Source organism: Hirundo rustica, chromosome 1 (genome assembly GCF_015227805.2).
Source record: "Hirundo rustica isolate bHirRus1 chromosome 1, bHirRus1.pri.v3, whole genome shotgun sequence".
NCBI lineage: Eukaryota > Metazoa > Chordata > Aves > Passeriformes > Hirundinidae > Hirundo > Hirundo rustica.
Window position 1 is genome coordinate 113,575,988 of NC_053450.1, and position 9,812 is coordinate 113,585,799.

The window sequence follows — 9,812 nt, forward strand, 5'->3', positions numbered from 1 at the left end:
TACAACCAGAATAGGAACCAGTGAGGGTGCCCAGAGTAAAGTCTGAAAAATAAAACCTCTTAGGAACTGGAAAGTGTTCACATCTAGACAGGAATTTACTCTGGTTTGGACTTTTTTTTTTTTTTTTTTTCCATTTCTTGGGTCTTTAAAGAGAAATATTTGACCATAAGGTCATTCTGTACCTTGGCGGTGCAGATACGGCAACCTCTGTGTTGGGGAGTGAGCCCTCGCTCTGATTTGCTTCTGAAGGGGCTGCAGCTAATTTGTGACACAAATCACGGCACCAGCCATAACTGTGGAATACCTCTCGCAGGGATCGCGCAAGCAGAGGGGCTGCTTCTCCGAAGCAAACCCTACGGAGGACTCTGCCTGCAGTAACACCCCAGCACCGTTCCACCTTTGTGTCCCCGCAGGCCCAGCGACCGTGGCGAAGGACGGGGATGAAGCCCGCGGCCCCAGCAGCTGTCGGGGTGCTGCTGGCCCTGGCCCTGCTGGCCCTCATCCACCTGCCCCCACCTCCGCCCCGCTCGCTGCTCCCGCTGCCGGCCTCACCCCGCGCAGGGCCCCCGCGGGCGGCGGTCCCCGCGTCTGCAGCCCGGGCCTACAGAAGGAGGCTCCCCGTGCCCCGCACTCGCCCGCGGCAGGAGCGGGCCCCTGGCCGGAGCAGGAGGCGCCGAGGGGCGGGGAGGGACACTCCGCCGTGGCTCTCTGCTGACGACCTCCAGAAGATGTGGCTGCTGTCCAGGGGGCAGGTGGTCTCCAAAACCCGTGTCCCTGCCCACGGGCAAGTCATGCGAGTGGGGCTGCGTGCCGTGGGGGATGCCGAGGGAGATGTCTCAGCCAGCCCAGAAGGAGACTGCCAGGATGGGCGCTGTGGGCTCATCAAGCGCCCCGGGGACCTGTACGAGGTGCTGGCCTTCCACCTGGACAGGGTGCTGGGGCTGAACCGCAGCCTGCCCGCCGTGGCCCGGCGCTTCTCCAGCCGCCTCCTGCCCTACAGCTACACCAACGGCGCCCTGCGCCCCATCATCTGGTGGGCTCCTGACCTCCAGCACCTGGAGGATGCCAGCAATGACCAGAACTCCTGTGCCCTGGGATGGCTGCAGTACCAGGAGATGCTGCAGCCCCGCAGACCGACGGTGGTGGCCAGGGACGCTCCCTGCTCCAGCATCCCACACAGCGAATGGAGCCGCCTGGCTCTCTTTGACTTTCTTCTCCAGGTAGGGCCGTGGTGATTGATGCCACCTGTCCCATCAGCTGTGGCACCCAGGTTCCCCTGCACCTGTATTGTCTGGCCATGGTCTCCTTCTGCTCTGTGGGTTCACGTAGGCTTTGGTTTCTTGGGATGCATTTTCGCAGCAGAACTTCGTGCCAGAAGCGCTTTGGCCTGAGTATGGTCCGCGTTTGGGACTTGCAGGGGAAGCGCAGGCAGGTTGTGGTGAGCCTGTCCTGACGTGGGCGAGCTTTCTGCTGTTCATTTTGTGCTGGCAGAGGCTTGGGACATCCCTAGAGATGTCCCTAGGGATAAGCAGCATGTCTTGCATCAGCCCCTTCACATCGAAACTCAGAGATGTGCTGCTGGCGTTGGAAGTAAGGAGCCCTGCCTTGGACGGCACCGCCTTCCTCCTCCTCGGCATTAATGGCACTTAATCTTCTGTCTGGAAAATCATACCCTGCTGCTACAAGGGATTACAACAATATCCTAGAGAGTTATCAGGTCTTGGAGGGCAGCTGTGAGGAAGCAAAAGTGATTTCTGTGGAGAAAAAGAAAGCCTGTTTAGGCACCTGGGGGCTGGTTATCAGACAGGAGGAAACTGCCTGAAAGGACAAGTATTAATAATTTAAAAAAAAAAAAAAAAAAGGGAAGAAAGAAAAAACCCCAAACTACTAAAATATGTTTTCCTTATTCTTTCTCTCTTTTTATAACTATGGCTGGCAGAGGTAGAGCAGTTCTGGCTGGGCTGGCAAATATTTTATCTGAAACAACCAGAGAAATGAGAAGATTAACTAATCCCCTTCCCTTCCCCGGGCCAAAATACTGCTGAGTGCAGTGGAAAGGCCAAGACTGCAGAAGAAAGTATCTAGTTCTAAGGAGAGTTCCTCCTCAAGGGCTGAAGCAGTGCAATGATAAATTCAAGGGCAATCCACAGGTTCTGCTCAATAATTCTAAAGGAATCATCCTATACAGAAAAGTCACAAAAAGGTAAAGATGATATTTTAGAAGTGGAGTAGCATCTTTCAGAAAAGGCTTTAGCATCTCACACCCTTGCTGGGGAAGGAGAATTTGTGAGATTTGAGCCCTGTTGTACATTGGCATTGAAATCTTAGTAGTTTTCTTCAATTGCTCTTGAAATTTGTCTTCTTCTATGTTGATTTCTCTTGGAATTCGCCATAAGGGAACGCCCCATTACATGCAAAGCTTTGCTGGAGGCAAAATTCCAAACCTGGTAGAAAAGGGGCAGCTGCTGATGGCTTTGTCCTGCACTTTAAAGAGGGCCAAAACCAAACCAACTCTGCAGCCACATCCCTGCCCTGGGACACCCTCTTCCCAGCCAGAGGGAGAGCAATGAAACTTGGGGGAAGCCATCCCAGGCCAAATCATAACTGGAAAAACCTTTCAGGTGCAAGGGGATACTCCAGGATGGGCATAAGAGGGGCTGAAGGTGAGCTTCTGGTAGTGTTTGAGCTTGGATGGGAGGTGTGGCTCTTGTATTTGTGTTCTAGAAATAATACCAAAATTCTCATGAATCAGAGCTCTTTAAGCCCTGGAAACAAGAAATTAGTACCAAAACATCAGGGGAGGGCCAGGGGAGGGAGGGCTTGTCAGCATGTCAGGGCACTCTCAGCATCTCCACAGCCACCTGGTCCCTCTCCTGAGGCTTCTCTTGGACACCAGATCTGCCTCCAGCTCACACCTCTGTGGGTTCAGCACCAATCCACCTTGGTTTCGCAAGTGCTCGTGGGCGGGTGAGTGGAGCGCTGAGCCTATTTAATGTCTCTGTAAGTTCTCTCAGGTTGTCTTCACCTTCTGTGCAGCCTGAAAAATAACATAGCAGGTGAGAGAAGTTGGCATGCTGAGCTCTCCAGTAGGCAGACCAAAGAGATATGTGAAGGAAATGTGATATTTTGTTCTGTTTCCATGTGTTTTGTGAGAAGATGCTCAAGCACTTTTTAACCGGAGTGTCTCCCAATGGAGAAATACTGACCTGAGTGCTTCATTAAACTTCAGAAAACAGAAAGGTTTAAGAGGCTCCAGTGTGAGACTAATCCTTCTTCTCGAAGAGTTATTAATGGAATGGCCATGGAGATCACAATTCATGTTTCCCTGCAGCATCTTCTGCAGTGCTTGGTCAGTGTTTGGGTTCAGACTGAACTCTCTGTCAAAGCACAGCCTGTAACTGGTAACTTGTGCTAATTGCTAGGGTGAAGGAAATAGGCAGCCACTGTGGGTCACTTGGCTTATGTCTTGTTGTCACCTGTAGATAGATCCCTTCTGGCTCACCTGAGATCTGCTCCAGCCCTCCCAGTGGCTCCAGAAGCCTCTCTGCCCCCTGAGCCCTGCCTCCTGAACTGGCAACAGCAGTGCCGAGCAAAATCAGCGAGTCAGACATTTTCATGCTGCAACCAGAAAATAATTTATATTTTATATATATTTCATATATATTTCAAGGAGTGCATATATATATATATATATATATATATATATATATATGGGGTTTTTTTGTAAACAGGCCTTGAGAGGGGAGGAGGTGAGGTGGCTCCCCTACAGGGTCATGTCAACACACAGCCATGAGAGGTCTGTTGATGGCCAATGAGGTCTGCCCCACAAATCACCCCAGAGGATGTACCAGGTGCTCCTGACAAAGCAGAGGAAGCTCCATAAATACTGAGGCCGGGAACTGGCAGAGATTTATGTCTTTTAAAAGCCCTGCGTTCCTCCAAGGGTGTGGAAACACTGGAAGTTGGCAAGCAGCTCCAGGGTTTCTGCAAGGAACTGGGATGGGAAGCAGGAGGTTTGACAGCTTGGACGACATGGAGCCTTAGCAGCACCTGCAAATGATTAAACACAAATGTAGCTAAAAGAAGTCACCGTGGCCCATCTTAAATGTCAGGCATGCTCTGCATATGCACAGGCTGCTTTTTCCCTTGCCAATGCTTTTCCATTCATCTTTCCAGTGAGAGCTGCTCAGGTTACCGTAGGGATGGATGAAAGGTTGCCTATGTGACAGGAACCAGATGAAATCGTTACACAGAGCACCAGGACTTGGAAAAATAAAACTGATGTTTCAGACTCTAGGTTTCCTTGGGTGTTTTGTTTGTGTTTTTTTTTTTTTTTTTTTTTTTTTTTAATTCATTCATTATCATGTACATCATCCCTTCATTTCAGCTGGAAGCACGCCCCCTTCACTCTGTGCAGATACAGAATGTGGAGGTACCAGGAATCTGAATTCCATCAGAAAAGCCTGTCACCATCACCTCTGTCATCACCTTCTTCATGCATGAAGGTTTTGCATGTGTTCTTCCATTCCTCTCACTCCACAGTGTATGCGGCTTTTCCATTGCACGTCTCCTGAGGATCCCTAGAGCTGTTTTATTTTCCTCTGTACAAGAGTAGCTCACAACAGGACCTCCCCATCCCAGGCATATGTCCCTGCTAAGGTCCCCAAATGTCTCCTGCAGGTTCACGACCGCCTGGACCGCTACTGCTGTGGCTTTCAGCCTGATCCCTCTGAGCCCTGCGTGGAGGAGATGCTCCATGAGAAGTGCCGGAATCCAGCAGAGCTGGTCCTGGTCCATATCCTGGTATGTCTCCCTGCTGTGCAAGGGCTGCTCTGGGGCTAACATGAAGGTGCCTGGGAGACACTTGCAGGGCTGAGGTTGTAGCAAAGGGAATGGTAGGTCCCATGGTGATGCTGGATCCCTGTTGGGAGGTATGCCCAGGCATGGAGGGACATAGACACTGGCATCTGCTGTCCCCCAAATACTCTCAGGCTTTCTCACTGCATTAAAAAGCAGCCTAAACCCCCACAGTGGTGACTCTTCACTGAGTGAACTTCTCCTTCTCATCCTGCTGGCAGGTCCGGAGGAGTGCGCCATCCCGCCTGGTGTTCATCGACAACGCAGGCAGGCCACAGCACCCTGAGGAGAAGCTCAACTTCAGGCTCCTGCAAGGCATAGACAGGTAGGAATCTGCATGTGCCAGGTGAGGGCTGAGCTGGCACTCAGGGGGTGTCCAGAGCAGCCCTGGGTGTGCTCACCTTCTTGCTGCTCCTGGCCTCCCTGATGGGGCATCCCTCTGAATCAGGGCTGTCTCCCACCCAGAACAGCGTGGGTGGCTAGGCTCACAAAAACGTCCCACGTGCCCCTGCCCTGAAACTATCTCTTTATTCTGCTCTGGGTCACTGATGGCAGGCTCCAGTGCCTAATTCCCCTCTTTAATTGGCAGCTGCACAAAAATAATGAATAATCAGGTATTTCAGCATTTCTTGCGCCATTGCCCATGAGGCATTTTGGCACGCTAGAGGCCTCTTGATTTGGAATTTGTTTGGGTCTGTGTCTGATGGAGCTATCTCACGTGCTCACCATGGGCAGAGTTTTAAGTCGAAGGCTCCTCATCCTGCGGTCCTCTGGGTAGATGTGCATTTCCTCTTGCAGCATCTTTGCTCGAGTGCCCTGCTGCTCTTTTCCTCTCTGCTCAGCCTTCCCTGGATAAGCTCTTCCCTCCCTGTCTCTTCTGCTCCTCCACTGCAGCTTCCCGGCGGCGGCGGTGGCCACACTGCGGTCGGGCAGATTGCAGAGCCGGCTGCTGGAGTCCCTGCGCCTGGACCGGGAGCTCTGGGAGAGCCAGGGTGGTGCCGAGGGGCTGAAACCCCTGCTCCGGACCATTGACAGGCGGGCACAAATCCTGCTCCGCCACATCCAAGAGCACAACCTGGAGGTGTTTGAGGACTCGCCGCGCTGAGCCGAACTCCGGCTGGCTCACGGTGCCTGCCTTGCGCATCCCAGCAGCCATGGATGTACCTCATGCCCTCGGCATGGACGTTACGAGGCTCTGTGCTGGTGCTTGGCCCTCCACAAGGTGTTTCGCTTCATCTCGTAGGATGATGTGGAGAAGCAGATGGAATCACAAGATGGAATCACTCCTAAGACAACCCACAACTGCTTGTGAAAGGCAACAGTCATCAAGTTATGGTCTCAGCATGGATTTTCAAAGGAGGGGCAATTCAGTGAAATTTTTTGGGTGCCTTTACTCACACGCATGCAAACATACACACAGAAACTATGAAAACTGGAGGCTTGGACAGTTGAACAGCTGACAAGGACCCTGGAAAGAGTTAAAGAAGCAATGGAAGAAGTCACTGGCAGCCTTTCCATGGCTTGTGCTGGACTTTTTGATGATGTCTTCACTATTTCTGAAACATCCTAGACAGAGAGTTAGGGGGAAAGCAGAGGGGAGCTTTCTAAAGGATTAAACAAAGACAAGACACTAGAGCTGAGGTCTGCCTTTCCCCCTGCAGAAGAGGTGAAGTGTGCCTGGGAGTGAGTGTGAGCCACTGCCTGAAGCTGAGACTAGGCAGGACCTTGGAGCTCAGCAACACTGGGCAGCAGATGCGCTCACGTAGCCCATGGTACCATGGCCAGTGAGAGCCACGAGCTGTGTGCCATGTGCCATGATCCATGCATGTGCCTTGATGGGCCTGGGCTGCTGCCAATGCTGTCAATATCAGATCTGAAGATTTAAATCTCTAGTTCACTCTTTCCCTTCACTGTCAGGGAAGTAAAGGCAAAACTACCCCACTTCTTGAAAGCACTCTGACTGCTCTCTTGGGCATGACTACATGTAACTCTTCCCCAGGCTTGCAGAAATTTGTTTTAACAAAAATGCCCGGCTGTTTTAGCAGAAGGCAGTCCAGCGTGAAATGCTTTCTGAGCATGCTAGCACCTCCAGCAGAGCCCATCCTGTTCCTGTCACCCCTCAGGCTCTTGCCTAGCAGCCCACTCTGATGAGGAACAGCAGCCTCCTAGCTAGGCAGGTCCTCAAGTGTCAGGGCTGAGAGATAATTCAAAATCAAAATGAATAGGACGAAAAAGATGCAGGGATGGGCTCCAACTTTCCCCACAGTGTATCTCCCAGCTGAGGCATGCATTCAGTGTTTGCCTGGCCTGTGGGTTTATGATTTGCCACCAGAAGGCTTTTTAAAGGCCTCAATTTTTCCTGTGTTACAGGCAGAGCATCCATGCTTCAGGCACTCCGATTCACTTGTGCTTTGGAAAATTTCAGTGAGACTGGCCTGGGTACCCAGCTGCACCATGGTGCAGCTGTCCCATTGCTTTGGAGAACTTGGCCACCCCTGCAGTGGGAGAGGAAAAGCTGTGTATGGATACCTTCCCTGCTCCATCCTTCTCAGCACAATGTCAGTTTGAGAGCCTGTAAAGGGATGCTTTAACACCCATGCTGATAAGCACAGGCAATTACCTTTTTTCCCCTTTTCTCTCTTGCTGAAGAGAGGATGAAGCGAGAGGCGGGTGACATGAATCAACAAGCAAGCATGAGTGCTCTCAGGAAGCATCAGCACTCAGCATCTCAGGCACAGCAGCATCCAAAGTGCCATCAGCTTGTTCCTGGAGTCCTGCCCTCCAATTAGCCAGGGAGAGCCTTTCCCCCAGCACTCTCTCCACCCCGTGAATTATCACCCCATTTGCTGTGCCATGAGATGGATGACGGTCATGGAAACCCTGCTAAAGCCTGAATCCCGGGGATTTACTACTGGGAGTTGAGCTTAGCTTTTAAGCTTGAAAGAGAACAAAATAACTCATCCTGGGTCCTATGAAAAGCTGTTCCCAGGCATGGCTGTGTAAGAGTAAAGGATACTAAATGTAACATAATTAAATCCAAAAAATACGCTGGGAAAAACAGTGAGGTAAAAAGAGCGTAAGTTAAGATATACAGCGTGAGTCAGAATCTTGCTTTTTCTCATTAAAGTGAGAAATTTCATTAAAGGGGAGGTTTTCCTCCCATGTAAGCCAAGTTCCCAGTGAGAATCAAGAGACAGGTGGGGGGCTCTGCGCAGTGGCCAAAGCTGTGGACATTGCTGAGCTGTACCAACAGCTTTTGCCTTGCCTCTGGTTGCATCTGCTCGACCTTAACATTGCACAAGGTAGCGGGGTTTTGGGTTTTTTTAATTCTATTTCTTTGGTTGTAATGTGAGTTTGCTGGCTAAACACATGTGGGAACATCTGTATGCAGTTATACATGTGAATCAAAATTCCTTGTGATTTAACAAAGAGCCACGTATGGATAAATAAGAGAAACAAAAGCCAAGATCTTGCTGAGACTGATCATTAATCTTCTCTAATTAGTCCATTTTTCCATGAGCTTGCCTGTGTATCCAGCATAGGCTCTGAACTGCGGTCATGGCTATTCAGAGGCATCCTGTGGACTGCTTGCGTCAGCCTTTGCCATGTTGTGTTGGGTTTGGTTTGCTCCAGCTATCAATCATGTCATATTTCCTATCATAAACTTACTTTTATGGTTATAACTATGATATAATTATAAATATTCATGTGGGGCTGTGCTTGACAAACTAGATTTGAGCAGGGATGCTGTTTTACCAAATTTTACTGCTCATCATCACAGGTCGTGTTGGGGTGTGGTCGCAAAAAAAGATGGTTCAAGCTGGCTGCAGGATGGCTTTGTCTTTAAGAAAGCAGCAGCAACAGCTAAGCAAGGGAAGAAGCAGTGGAGAGACAAGGGCTCCTTGACGGCGGGGAATCCCTGCGGCACCCCTCTGCTCACCCTTGGCACCACGGGAATGTGCTCATTTGGGGGAACAGCATTTGGGAGCACGGGCACGCACCTCCACGGAGCTCCACCAGGAGGGAGCTGCTTCATCCCGCAGCGACTGGAGTGACAGGATCCGTGTTTAACAGCTCTCTGGCTGTGCACAGGCTTTCAGCTGGCAGAAGAAAGGCCTGGGGGTTGGAAACCTGGGAACAAGTGGCTCCAACCTGCCGAGCACACGCACTCACACGAGCAAACGCGCACCGTGTCACTGCTCCTGTTCGGCCTCATCTTAACCCCCCAGACCTGGTGATCCCCGGGCACCCCCAGCAGCCTGCTCCTGGCTTTGCTGGCCTCACCCGCCGTAAACTAAATGCCCATTTGCTGCATTTAAGAGCCACTTCTTGAGCTGGACACCGGACACGAAGTAATCTTTTCTGCAGTCTTGTATGGACCTCGCAGAGCAGCCCCAGCATTCACTGAACCCACCCGGTGGCCAGGGGTGACACCAGTGGGGTGACACTCGAGATGGTGAACCACCCTTGTGCTTCCTCCCCCTTAAGGGTGGGTTGTCTCTGCCCCCAGAGACCCCACAGGGTGCTCTGCAAAACCCACCGTGTGGCACAGGGGAAGTGCGGGCTGACTGCTGCCTGAAAGGCAAGAGCTAGCAAGTAAATCCAAATTCATTGTTGCATCTCTGGATACAAAAATAATCTGGCTTTTAGAAAGCAATTTATTAATGCTTTCAGTACTTACTTAAATATTTATGTGAAAAAGGGGAAAAAAGTCTGCTCTGACATAGGACTATTGTTGTAGCAGTGGTCTTTGAGATTAATGGAAGTAAATTAGCCTGATGTTTTATTTACATCCAGAAAAGCAATAGATAAACTCTCCTTGTGATGGATTTTCTTCATTAGCTGGGTGAACGCCTAAGGTACAGCTCTTGACATTGTTTCTTCCATGCGGTTAGACAAACTGTTTATCAAAAGAGTATAAAATTGTCAGGAAAAGAAGCAGATTAATGGCCAGT

General features: G+C 50.8%; 1 protein-coding gene across 1 annotated transcript; it reads left to right on the forward strand.

Annotated features, from left to right (window-relative positions):
* Positions 1–440: 440 nt before the first annotated feature.
* On the forward strand, positions 441–9,442 carry GASK1A (golgi associated kinase 1A). The gene is made up of 4 exons (XM_040059520.2): positions 441–1,220; positions 4,681–4,803; positions 5,079–5,182; positions 5,752–9,442. Exons 1-4 carry the CDS (start codon positions 441–443, stop codon positions 5,960–5,962), a joined length of 1,218 nt encoding a protein of 405 aa, XP_039915454.2. The 3' UTR covers positions 5,963–9,442.
* Positions 9,443–9,812: the final 370 nt, after the last annotated feature.